This window comes from Chiroxiphia lanceolata, chromosome 16 (genome assembly GCF_009829145.1).
Source record: "Chiroxiphia lanceolata isolate bChiLan1 chromosome 16, bChiLan1.pri, whole genome shotgun sequence".
Taxonomy (NCBI): domain Eukaryota; kingdom Metazoa; phylum Chordata; class Aves; order Passeriformes; family Pipridae; genus Chiroxiphia; species Chiroxiphia lanceolata.
Window position 1 is genome coordinate 15,934,561 of NC_045652.1, and position 13,462 is coordinate 15,948,022.

The 13,462-nt window shown below is 45.4% G+C and overlaps 1 protein-coding gene across 7 annotated transcripts in view; it reads right to left on the bottom strand.

The window, feature by feature from the left end:
• Window positions 1-39: 39 nt before the first annotated feature.
• The window catches only part of ARHGAP17 (Rho GTPase activating protein 17), a 42,553-nt gene continuing 29,130 nt past the window's right edge, over window positions 40-13,462 (bottom strand). For 3 of the 7 annotated variants that reach the window (XM_032703788.1, XM_032703789.1, XM_032703795.1), the window contains 11 exons: window positions 12,651-12,778; window positions 12,151-12,262; window positions 11,487-11,568; window positions 10,966-11,046; window positions 10,191-10,304; window positions 9,771-9,862; window positions 9,488-9,644; window positions 8,008-8,232; window positions 6,466-6,629; window positions 5,203-5,808; window positions 40-1,005 (listed from right to left, as the gene is read on the bottom strand). In XM_032703788.1, the coding sequence (XP_032559679.1) occupies window positions 875-1,005; window positions 5,203-5,808; window positions 6,466-6,629; window positions 8,008-8,232; window positions 9,488-9,644; window positions 9,771-9,862; window positions 10,191-10,304; window positions 10,966-11,046; window positions 11,487-11,568; window positions 12,151-12,262; window positions 12,651-12,778 (1,892 nt within the window). In that variant the 3' untranslated portion in view covers window positions 40-874. Of the gene's footprint in view, window positions 2,221-4,183; window positions 4,208-5,202; window positions 5,809-6,465; window positions 6,630-8,007; window positions 8,233-9,487; window positions 9,645-9,770; window positions 9,863-10,190; window positions 10,305-10,965; window positions 11,047-11,486; window positions 11,569-12,150; window positions 12,263-12,650; window positions 12,779-13,462 lie in introns of all 7 variants that reach the window. The other 4 variants (XM_032703793.1, XM_032703790.1, XM_032703792.1 and 1 more) reach the window with 4 other exon arrangements.

A 13,462-nucleotide genomic window follows, 5' to 3' on the forward strand; every position in this document is an offset into this window, starting at 1 on the left:
AGGGCCCACTGGAAGCAACAAAACTAGAAAAAAGAAGCCTTAAGTTGACAAAAGACAATCTTTAATTTTATACATGTTCACCCAACTGCTGAATCCAAACAGCTGCTTCAAAGTTCTTCCGAAATTCAACCGTTTGCAATAAAAGCACAAACCCCACTTCCACAGTTTCCTCATGGAACAGTTGCCAGTTGCACATGAATAAAACCAGGTTAATACAAATAACTATGAAATGAGGGTAACTACTGATCCTAAGTAGCAATGAAATTATTAAAGAGACAGAAAGTTCCTCCTACAGCACGACAGTCCTTCAAGGCACTGGATACATCCACAGTTTGACAGGGTGACTGATAACCAGCAGTCACCACCAGCACTCGGGCAGGGGGTTGGTTCATGGTTTAAGAAGAATGTGCAGCAAATCCCAGAGGGAATGTCCCTTGCGAGGCAGCTCCTGGTACGGGCTAAGAACTACAAATAAAATCTAACCGTGACATTAAAAGGATTATTTCCATAATACATACATGCACTTTAAATAACTAATGTTTTGCTTGCTTATTCTTTTGGAATTTCTGCTAATACCACCTGTATCAGCACTGATTACGCTTCCTAGGAGAGTTCCTGTAGGAATTCATTCCTTCCATCCAAGAGTTTGAAAACCCTTGTCAAGACACAGATCATCAAACTTCTTCTGAGCAGCTGAATCGGAGACTGGCCACAGGTTGGCCTTTCCCACCCAAATGAGTCCGTAAATCACATCTCCACGATGCCCCAGTCCCACCTGTGCACAGTTCTGCCATGTGGTCAGAAGAAGCTTTTCCCTGTTAGGTCTGAGGGTTTTCCCACCAGGAGAGGAGGCCGGGAAGCCGCGGCGCTCCCGTCACAGCGCGGTGCTCTCCGTGTCGGTGTCCAGGTCCAGCAGGAGGTGGTTGTGCAGCTCTCTGCTTGCTGGCTCCGGAGGAAGCTCTGAAGGAGGGTTTGGAAGTGGTTCTGGAATACTGCAATTAGAGTCTGCACAAAAAGGGAACAGCAAGTTTAGCAGCCAGGACAGGGCTGGCTCATTCACTCGGGTACTCCCGGGCATTTCCTTAGACACAGAAGGGAAAGATCAACAAAGGCTCTTCCAACAGGGCTGGCACCCTGTGCAGGTGGGCACAAAAGGTGAGCCAGACTAAACAGCTTGGAGCTGCTTCTCCTACAGACCCTGGCTTAGCCCTGTATCCCTCCCCTGTGTGTAACAGGGCACATCATGGTCTTTGCCACTTCTAAGGTGAGGAGAATTTTGTTCAAGCCAAGGTGTCTAAGAAGGACCCCAAAATGCTGCATTTCTGGTGACTGACTGCCCTAATAGCTAGAATTATAAGACCAGAAAAATCCCTAAGAGTTCAAAAAAGATAACTGAAAATATTGTCGATGCTTGGAAAAGCTGATTTATAATATGTCACGACATCCCTTACTGCAACCCAGCAGCTGTTCCGAAGAGAAAGTAATTTAGATCACTTAAAATCAATAAAGAATCCAAATAAAGGCCTTATTTTCAAGCACAGGAGCACAGCCTCCCCTGCTCCTCTGAGCCCATCACAGCCTCACACAGCCTGCAGGGATCTGTATTCCAGGATACTGTAATACAGCAGCTGGAATTCCATCATGTTCTGGCCTGACACTGATCAGGCAGTTAAACCACAGAATCCCAGAATAGTTTGGGTTGGAAGTACCTTAAAGCCCATCCAGTCCCACTCCCTGCCATGGGCAGGGACACCTTCCACTAGCCCAGGGTGCTCCCAGTCCCGTCCAACCTGGCCTTGGACACTTCTAGGGATGGGGCAGCCACAGCTTCTCTTCCAACCCCAACAATTCCGTGGTTCTGTGGCACAGGGAAGGAGCATTTGTGACACCCCAGGGTTCAGTGACATCTGGTACAGAAGGAGCCTCTGCACCAAACACACCCTGTCTAGATCTGTGTACATGAGACAGCACAAGTGACAGTGGGCAGTGAGACACCAAAGCCACACACTCTGCCTGCAGCACTTTAGTAGGTTTAGTGAGAGCAGCAGCCACATTTGGGCCATGCCTGCCCAGGACACGAGCAAGCAGCTCCTGTGCCAGGGTTAGTACTGGGGTTAGCACACACATGATTATCAGTCAGCAACAGCTCTGGCCAATCAGGTGCCTTTTCCTTACCATTGAACTTGCCAATACAGTTCCTACTGAATGCTGGTCAAACATCTGGATTATTTAATAAAATTCTTGATTAGAATATTCTAAGGCTTATTCCTTTAACACCATAAATAGAATTTGAGGTATTGCTAATGCCCAGGACGTGGACAAAGGAATCAACAGTATACTGAGAACAATTCAGAATTCCTGTTCTGGTATTATTATGAGGTCTGCTGGCAACCTAAATTTTGGCTTCTGTTGTTTCCTCGCTCTTTCAGGTTAAAATAAAAACAGCGACTGTACATTGTGAATTAGGTGAGTCTATAAGTGCTTATATATGCAAGTGTAAATATTAGAGCACATACTCTTACGTGACAGGCAGTGGTGTTAATTCAGAATACTAATCCTTTAAAAGCAGATTGATCTGGAAAAGGTGGATGCTCCTGCACAGTGTCCTGCTGGAGGTGAGCCTGAGTATCACTTCAACTCTTCCCCAAGGGGTTTTTAGCAAAACTGACTGTATTTTCTAGGTCTCTTTGCCAGTTTTGGAGAGAATCCTTCCTCAGCAGCTTTCCTTTCCTGGAAACTTCTTTTTGTGTTTACAGTACCCAACTTGGCCAATTTGCTATGGTTTGCACTTGAAAGGAGTGATATTAAGTTGTGCCCATCACTCCCCCCTGGCAGGTGCTTGCCTTGCCCAGTTCCAACTCCCCCACTAATGAAGCAGCCCCTGCACACCAGCTGGCTGGGATTTAGAAGTTAAGGATTCCTCCAGTTACACTGGGGAAAAACAAACCCTCCCTGTTTGTCATCATTAAAGCAATTTCCTCAGAACCAGGAAAACCTCAAAACGAAAACACACACAGTCAAACTATGAAACACTTAGACAAAAAGGTTAAGTCTTTCCTTAAAGTTTGACTCCTTGGCACAGCTGCTGTTCTTTATTTAACTGTGTGTAGAAGTGCTGTGAAGATCCAGAGCCCAGCCTTATTTCTGAATTGAGCTTGGGATTTGTAATGTACTTAAATATACTGACAAAAATAACAGAAGTACAATCAGGAAAAGTCAGTTATTTAAGAAGCAAAGCTACTTTTTAGTTGCATAAGCAGCTTGTTTACTGCTAATTTCATCATAGAATGGTTTGGGTTGGAAGTGACCTTGAAGATCACCAGTGCCACCCCCTGCCACGGGCAGGGACACCTTCCACTAGCCCAGGTTGTTCCAAGCCCCGTCCAACCTGGCCTTGGACACTTTCAGGGATGGGGCAGCCACAGCTTCTCTGGGCAACCTGTTTCTCCAACTAAAAAAAAAAACAAACCCAAACTATTTCCAGTGTGACTTCTCAATCCAGCACTGACTCCAGTGTCTTTGCTGTAAACAGCCAAGTCTCAAGATGATTCCAAACACAGCCTTGCCTTTCCCAGTCTGCCATGCAGTTGTTCCCTCAGCAGGGCAGCAGCAGCACCCCCAAGGCCTTCCACCTGAGGAAGGTGTGCTTGGGGCTGGGACTGAGCACGGGTGCTATTAGTGAGGCTGGGGCTGCCACGTGCAAATGCCAACGTGTCACAGTGCAGGTGCTGCTGGGGCTGTTCTGCCACGGGTTTAGTCACAGCAACGTGGATTTTGCCAAATAAATTCCAAGTGGTTAAAAGTAAGTGCAAACCTAAAGTGAGACCTACATTAAAACGTAACCATAACCCACCAAACTGCAGGAAAAACATGGGCTGCAGTATCTGCCTGCACTGAGGAGAACAAACCTGCTGGGAACGGGTCACTCATCGCACCTGACTTGGGAACTGGTTCTGGGGACTTGGCGTGAACTGTTACTTCTTGACAGGTACTTGTGGAGTAACAATGTTCACAGGACTATTAAAATGAAGCAGCAGAGGTCTCAAACCCTCTCACAGACAGAATGCTATGTAGGGATGAGATACACAGAGTTGACAGAGCACATGTTCCAAAGCGCATGTCCAAACTCAAGCTACAAACAGGAGCAGTTTAGCTGATATTGCACATTTCTGTGAGTACAAACCTTATTCGCAGTAACCATCCCCACCTGTGAAGGCATTGGGGTAAAGCTGTTAGGCAACAGAATTGATACTTTGCATTCCAATACATTAGTCTAGTTCTAGAGCAGCAGTGTCATGGGAAAGTTTTAACCACTATTAATTATAGGTCGATTTAAAAGCATTAGTCTCTACATTCATTATCTCCTCCTTCAGAATTTCCCAGAATAAACAGCAACTCAGCAGGAGAACATTTCAAAATCAGCTGGTTTTGAATGGCCTCAGCATTACATTTAAAAAAAATAAACTTAATTAATTAACTTTATTAACTTAAATTAACGTTATCCCTACCAAACTAGCAACTAGTAGCTTCATGAAGTTTTTGTGAGAAGACAACATTCCTCTTTACTTTACAATTCTTTCAAAACAGAAAGACTGCATTTACAATATGAAGTTCTGTAAGTACTGACCTAAGAAATACAGCTGAGTGTAAGTGAATCTTCAGCTTCTGCATGTTCAACATAAAAGAGCATCAGAAGACTCTGTTCTCCTAAGGTTTTTAAAACATTCTCTGTGTGTTTTGACTATTAGAACACATGCCAGTGACCACTTTTGCCCTTTTCTTATCTTAGTATGTGCTGAAATCCACTATCCTTGGCTACATCTTCTCCCTCCTCCAAATATTTGCTTTTTGGCAACAGATGCACAAGCAGAACTGCCTGCCAAGATCTGAGCCTGGAGACAGCCCCAGTGAGCTGCTATCAGTGTTCAGCTTTTGTGTTCAACACAAAAAATAATAAAACAAGCTCATCTCCACTTGCCCCCAAACCTTTCTGCCTCAGGAATGAAACCCTCACTGAGGAACTGCCCCAAACCCTCGTGTGCAGAGCAGCTGGCTGGGCACTTAACTGGAAATGAGCTATTTAGCATTTTAACCGTTATTTGTGCTTTTCAGGTTTCCCTCCATATTCACTTCCAGCAATAGGCACTACTTTCTTTATTTCCACTCCCCGAGGAGACATCAAATAGGGAAGGATCCACTCACCTGTGACTATTTTGGAAGCTGTTTGCGTGGGATTTGCAACAATCCCATCTCCAGGCAGCTGGGAGGGAGGGTGAGGCGGAGGGGGCACACTGGGTCTGTTCCTGGGTTTGGGCACGGGCCGTGGCCGGGGCAGGGTGCCACTCTGAGGTAAGGAGGGAGCCTGGGAGGGCTCTGGAGTCGCTGGCTGGGGCGATGGGGAGCTGCTGGGGTGCTTCCCCAGCGGGGGGGTGTCAGGTGGGGTTGGGGTCTGAGGCAGGGTGTAACAGGGCTGCTCTGGTCCGTGCTCGCTGCCAGCGCCGGGAGATGCTTGGCTGTTGGCTTTGGGCTGCAGGGGAGGAGTTGCCTGTGTTGGGGGCTGAGGGGGTGGGTGGCTGGGAGCTTGGATTGGGGAGAGGCTGCTGGAGTATCTCCGAGGTGCAGAAACCTGGGAGGCGGAGGTCTGGGCTGCTCCTTGGTTTGCATGTTGCGCAGGAGGAGAAGAGCTTCTGGCAGGTGGTTTTGGAGAGACAGAAGGTGGCTGAGCAGCTGGGGAAGAGCTTTGGCTTCCTGGCTGCCCTGGTGGGGGGTTGGCTGGTTTGGGGGGGGCTGGTGCCGGCTTTTTCACAGCTGTGGAGAGAAGAGGGAACACTTCAACATCATGGACTGTGGAACTTCTTACAGGGGCATGTAGGGACAGGACAAGGGAGAATGGCTTCCCAGTGCCAGAGGGCAGGGAGAGATGGGATACTGGGAAGGAATTCTTCCCTGTGAGGGTGGGGAGGCCCTGGCACAGGTTGCCCAGAGAAGCTGTGGCTGCCCCTGGATCCCTGGAAGTGTCCCAGGCCAGGTTGGACGGGGCTTGGAGCAACCTGGGCTGGTGGGAGGTGTCCCTGCCCATGGCAGGGGGTGGGACTGGATGGGCTTTAAGTTCCCTTCCAACCCGAACCATTCTGGGATTCAGTGATTCTAGACCAAGCTCCCAAAGGAAGACATTACCAGACAGAAGGTCTGTAATCAGACCAATGGTGTATTATCAAGTGCAGCAGGAAACTACAGAAGTGTGCACACATTTACTAATCAACAGCCTTTGAGAGAGTTTGTTAAACAGCACTGGTGACACCCCTATCAGCATTCAAAGAGGGCAGAAGTCGCAGAGGCTTTATGGCCAGGCCTCAACCCGCTGTCTGTAATAAGGGCAGAGATACTAATAAAGTTACTTTAGTAGCATTTTTGCAGTACATCAAGAGCTGGTACACAGTGGCTTGAAAGGCAATAAGAACCCACCTCTCCTCAGCGCATGGGGACTGGGCCCTGCCGTGTTCTGGGGCTGGGTCACACAGAGTTGGCTGCTGCTGCTCCCTGCCTGGCCCGGGGCAGTGCCCGCGTGCCCCCCGTTCCTCACCGGGGGAGGAGTGGCTGCAGACGTGCTGTCCTTGGATTTTGAGGTACTGAAAATTAAAAGTCCTGCATTAGAAGATGATGATAACATGCCTTGTCCAGCTCAGCTGCACCTGTCCCGTTTTCATCACAATCTGTGCTACAGGTCAGATATCAGCAAACAGTTTTCATAGAAAGGGTTGTAAAGCCCTGGAAGGGGCTGCTCAGGGCAGTGGTGGAGTCCCCATCCCTGGAAGTGTTCAAAAAATGTGTGGATGTAGCTTGAGGACATGGTTTAATGGTGAACATGGTGGTGGGTGCTGGCTGATGGTTGGACTTGCTGATTGTCACTCATCTCTTTATATTTAGTCACCTGTAGCAATTTAGTCCTCAAAAGGAGTAACTTTCAGTCACATCTACTGGCACCTTTCAATCCTCATTTCTCCAGATGCTGTCAATAAAGTGAAAGTACTCGAACAGAGTCTGTGCAGATCTTAAGTGCAATTTTCAGGCACTACCCCCGAGGTTTCGTTTTAGCTGCCTCTGCCACAAAAGCTCTGTGGAGGAAGTAATGGTCTGCAGGGGATTTCCACCAGCTGCTTCTGTAAGTTTGTCACCTGAGAACAAGCTTTATTATGCAAAAGTCAGTGCTGCATCCAACTCCACAGTGGGGCTTCACCCCCAGGTGCTGAGGTGGACATTTGGAAGCACCACAGGCTTTACACGTGGTTTGTTGCACCTCTCAGACCACAGAAGTACTGAAAGCAAAGTGCTGCTTTCACCTCTCATGGAAGGAAGGCTCAGGTTACTGCAACTAGCCTTGGAGTCCAGGTATATTCACCCTGGGGACACGACTGCAGAGCTTCCATAGTAATTAAATAGCACAAAACCTGGCTACAATACTTGTCCTAAAGAAACTAATACTGAAATATGACAGACTGACTTCCAGTTTTCTAGCAAGGAAGTCTGGTTATCACTAATACTTGCTACAGACAAATAAACAAACAAAACAAGAGACAATATCCAGATAACATGTGTAAGAAACAACAAACAAGACCAATGGGTATTGCCACGGGTAGGTTTTGTTCTTTCAGCAGTAAACTGATATCACCCTGTGTGCACACCTCTGGAGTATAACCAGGGAAGGTCAATGTGGGAAGCAGAAGTAGAGTCTTTTTTTGTGTATTTCATCACAATTTTTTCCCCCCAAGAATTCCATTATCCTGGAAAATTAATTCAGGGACATTCAGGACTACATATGTTATTTCAAAAGACCAATTCTGGAAGCATGGCAGGAGAGCTCCTGCAGTGTTGCTGTCCAGGCCTGAAAGGTTCACCCCTGACAAAGCACACCCCAGGTGGAAGAGGTGGCAGAGCAGACACAGGGGACACATGGTTTGCTGCTGGAGCCGCCCGCCAAGCCACTGCAGCAGAAGCTGTGCCTCTTACCTGCCATCCTCAGGGCCTTGAGCTTGGGATTCTGCTGAGGCAGCAGAGAGAGCAAGCCCAGCCCCCCCGGGGGTGCAGTCAGCCCCCGCAGCCGGCGGGTGCTGCTCGGGCCCGGCCGGCTCGGTGGGCGGCAGCGGGGGCTGGAAGGCCGGGGATGTGTGCTTTCTGTTTACAGTGCCACATCTCCGAGGGTTCCCAGGGAAGTCCAGAACCTTCACACCAAAGCTACAGAGAGAAGAGAGAGTGAACACACCAAGCAGCCAACACCAGGCTCTGCAGCAACAGGACACGGGATGTTACACCCCCCAGACAAACCCCCGTCGCTCGCATGCAAAGCAGCAACAAGGAAAGCCTCCACTGGCTGCAGAACACCACAATGTTAAAGCTTCCACGGGCTGCAGAACACCAGGAATGTTAAGACATGCAACAGGATTTGGCTTATCCACACAGAGGGATAAGCTAAACATAAGTGAACAAACTACTCCATTACATTTGAAGACAAACACTGATGACAATGAAGTCAAAGCACTCAGAGTTTCACATGTAAATACAGACATTTCCTCGCACACCAGAGTAGTTCCTCACTGAATGTATTCTGCCACATGAATTTTGTTTCTGTTACCCACTAAGTTGCAGTACAGATTCAAAAAAAGCTACTGGATGTAGGCTGTGATTTGGGGGTTGGACTGAGATGATCTTTATGGTCCCTTCCAACCCAAATCATTCTATGATTCTATTTGTGTTTCAAGGACAACTACAAATAAATAGACCCCAAATCTAACAGATTTTAGAATGCATACAGCACATTCATTCTAGAATTTAATTTTATTCTTGTGTTAAAGACTGAATCTTGAACTGATTTTCTTCTTCCTCTGTGAGTGCTGACAAATTTGCATGTGGCTGGCCATAGCTAACAGGTAACAACTTAACATTTGCATCAACAGCTAAAAACAAAACAGCACATCATTTGAATATCCATGATGAGTGATAATAATGAACGTTACACTACATGTTATATGGGAAACAGCACGTTTTACTGGTATTTTTTAGCATTCTACTGCTTGCTGTGGCAATACTGTACCATCATCAACTCAGAAGTCTTATCATGAAGGCACCAGGTAACACCACCTCAGCTTATGGGCTTTGAAAGAGAAGCCATGGAATATCAGACGTTAGAGACTGAGAGATGCTACTACAAACACTTCTGTTGCAGTGAATTTTAGACCCCCCAAGTCTGTGCTGGGAAAATGGTAACTGGGAGCAGCAATATCTGCTTGGGATTTACCATGCATGGAGTGTAATGGAAGTAACAGTACATTACCTTTGAACCATCCTCAGGCTGCAACAACATGAAATAAATCACTATTGTTATCTACAGTATTTCTGTTAAATTCCTCTCCTGAGACCAATAAAAGTGTGTCATTAAAGCCTCCTCAGGAGAGGGCTAATAATTGACACCTAATCTGTGAGTCACACCTACCTTTCCTTCTTCAGCAAATCCCCTTCCATCACAGTCATGCTGAGAGGCCTCTTCCTTTCCAGTGTCCCACATTCATAGTCATTCCCAGTGTGTGACAAGTGATTGGAATTAACAGCAGGAACTGCCACAAATGCCCCAGACACATTGAAATCTTCATCTAGAGGAGAGACAGACAATACATCCTAAGACACACAGATGCCAAATGGTGCCTCACTGCAAAAGCTACTGGAGGTTTACCTGTGCAGAGTAATATAAAATTCTTTCAACTATGGCAGGAATTTACCTCCAGGGAAGAACCAGTCTGCATGCTGAATAATTGGCTCAATAACTGCTACCACATGGACTGAAGTTGCTGCTGCCATTTCAGCAAGGGATCTGCAGGAGAGATTTGGAGAACACTTTATACAGAGTTCTATCACAGTAAGAAAACTAAAAATTCATATTACCTAAATGACAACTTATGCTTAGCATGATGGATTGACTCCTCAGTACCATATAAAGAGCAACTGTGCTGAACTCCAGTAACATCCACAGCTTTTGAAAACACCCCCGAAGTGCTTCGTGCCTAAAACAGCCTGGGGGCACAGGCTGAAAGAACACCTGAAATATTTTTTAGGTATGCAGTCTGTTGTTGTGAATAGTCTACAAGATTTAAAAGAAAGCTTGATGAAGTTCTGTTGTGCAGCTTTCCTGAAGAACTCACCCTTCATTCTTTGCCCATAACAAGTTGGGGCCCAGGACTATGGCGATGTTGCTGGGAGTCATTTTGTTAACGTCGCTGTTCTGTGCAAGCTTGGCTAAAAATTTGATTAAATACCTACAAAAAGGAAAGAAATCATTAAACAGTAGAAACTAAGAGCATTTCTTGTCGAAAGCAAGTAAATAAAAACTCAAGAACTTGTAACAACAGCTCCCAACAACACAGAAGTGAGATGAGCAGCCTTGGGCTTGGCACCTGGCCCTCAGCTTCTACTCATCCATCATAAAAGCTGAACTGGGTAGCCATGAAAGCAGCTCCCACCTTAGCAAAATGAAACTAGAGAACTATTATATTTTCTGAGAAAAACATTTAGATTCAGCTAGTTTCATGTCCTGTAATGGAACTTCCAAGCTTCTGGGAATCAGTAGAGTTGGTTTTATTCCAATTCATTCCGAAAAGGCAAAACCATAAGGAAAAATGAGTTAAGATAAATTCCCATGATTTCTAAGACTGGCAAATACAAAGAAGAGCACAGCATGACCCTTAAGTATTCGGGTTCCGTGCATCACTATTTCCTGACAGTCAACAGTGAATTAACCTGACTGAAAAATTTACCATCACCTCTGCATACAGACTGCTGGATAAAATACGATGTATTTTTATAAATCTCACTGAATCTGGCCATGAAAGCATCCCTGCATCTGAGTTTTGGTTAATCAGCTTTGAGAAGCAGTAACTCAGCATCAAAGCAGCTGAGCCAACAGATGTTCACACATACCTGAAGTTAACACGATAATGCTCAGGTAACCTGTTACAAATTCTCCATAACTCTTGGAGCTTCTTATCCTGGTCCTGAATACTGAAAGGAAAATAAACTCCATTATATCTTATTTTCAGATCAGCAATTTCTTGTTTCTGGAGTGACAAAGAGATGATGGTGTAACCCTCCATTTATGCCAAATAAATGCACTGTTTTGGACTCAGTAACCTGCCAGTCAGATCCCTGAATTATCTCTACCTGCAACGAAAGAAAACTGCTTGGGTATCAACAGTGTGCATCCAGCAGTATGAAGCAGCCCTTATGGTTAAACAAAAAGTAGATATTTCACCACATTTTGTATAATTAGGATTACGAACCATAAAATTTAAAATAATTCGTTACACAAAACACCTGTTAAAGCAGAAATAGGAAAAGTAACTGTGTGAGCTTGGTTGTTTCTTTTGAATTCATCTATGAAGAACCAAATTTGATAAAACATGCAGCATGTTTTCCTCTCCAGCTATTTTTAGCATGCTCACCTTGCAGCCTGTGTCCATTCCTCGTACAAGCTGTAGGTCATCAGAGGTTCTGGCAGCTCCCGCAAATAGGATTTCAAGGCACCTGCAGTGCAGACAGGAACAGGTTGGCTCCTCAGCCACTGCCTTCAGACCTCAGTTCAAATTCTGCCCTCGGATTTGCAGTTTTATCTATGCAATAGGTCCCAAGTAGCAGGGAAACAGTGGGAAGACCCAACACTTCCACAGTGTAGCTGCTCAAATCCTAACACAAAAGGTCTGTCAGTAATTACTGTAATTTAACAGAAACATGTGTTCTAAAACTCTGAATCATCTCATCAGAGCAAAGAACTTCTGAAGACCTTCTCAAAGGTGTACACATGGCTCTAATCTCCCTTGATCACATTAACACTCTTGTCATGAAAGGAAATGTGACACTTGGATTATGCCAATCACCTGAATTTTACAGGTGTCACACAGACAGGATATCCCAGGTGTGCTGAGCATGGGCACCCTACATTTATCTGTGTCAAACTGTGCAACAAAGGGAACTTTCAATTTATTTTCCCTCCTATTTTATCTGCAGAGACTGACATCTCACACTGCAGCAGGTCAGCAATTAAATTAACAGCACAAAGCTGTGTTGTATCAGTTTCCAGCTGGTTTTGACTCGGAACATTCACAACACCTGCAACAGCGTGGGGGTCGGAGTAGAACTCGTCCAGCTGGGAAGTTGAACAGTCCAGGGCAGCTTTCAGCTTTTTTAACTTGGAGGCTCCAGCAGCAATTCTGAATAAGCCCTGCATCATAAAAATAAAATTGACTGACTGGTAACAACGCATTGGCACAAGCACAGAACAGCAGAAGTTTTGTAACAGCCTCTTTCAGAACATTTCAGGTTTGGTGTCTTCACCTGACAGTGTTACAGCCCTAATGTGTCACGTCACTGTCACCTGACCATGTTTTAGTTCCCTCTCACCCTTGGCTCATCCCTGATTTTCACTGTATGTGAATTCATCTCAAAGATACTTCAACCAGTGCTCAAGGTTATTCTGTTGCAAAACATTTATCATTTACATTAATGAACAAATTACTTCAGCTATGTATTAACAAGCACAGACATCAGTCCACGAGCTCGACTGGACTCTTTTTCCCATCCTTCCTGGCATGCCACCTGGAATTACCCACCTCCTCTCTCATCCCCGTTTCCAGAAGCATCATCACACAGGCTTCAATAGGGACTGCGATTTCCCGCCCGCTGCGCTTGAGATGCTCTTCTAATGGAGTTCCAAAAGCTGGTTTTTCAGTCCATTTGTCTAGTTGGAGAGTATCAAAACACTGAGCAGAATATCTACCAAACCCTTGAATTACAGCCCCAGGCAAGAAGAGAAGAAAGCCTCTAGTACAGCAGAGAAAAGTTCAGACTAGAGCAGGAGTTTTACAGCCCTTGATTGGTAAAGTCCCTTGTATCATGAGGAAAGGGAAAATGAAGCTGCTGGTGGTCAAGAAAAAAATACTTCTGCATCTTTCTGGGTGGAATATCACATGCAAATCCTGTGTGTAACTGGAATTATAAATAAAGCTCAACACAAGTGCCAGCACGCAGCTGCACTTTCCAGTTGCATTGATTTGGCTTCAGTTTGCAAGAATCTGAGAAAAATTTTGTCCAGATTGCATGACCTGGGCTGATTTTCATTTTAACTGTATAAAAGGTGAATAAAAACTGAGCTGTTAATACAGAGTTTATTCCTGAAATGTGATTCCTGAAATCAGCAACTTATAATGAACATTAACAGCCCCAGTGCCTCACATCAGAACCACCATGGTGACAGCCCAGCATTGTAATGTACAAATTTTCAGTTCAATTCCTTACTTGTTGTTTAACTCAAATTGACATAAGTTTCTCCAAATTGAACACGAGTTTATTCTTTCCTATAATTTACTTTTTCACCCATTTCTACTGTTTTAACTGAAAAAAATGCAGATGTAAAAGGTTATTG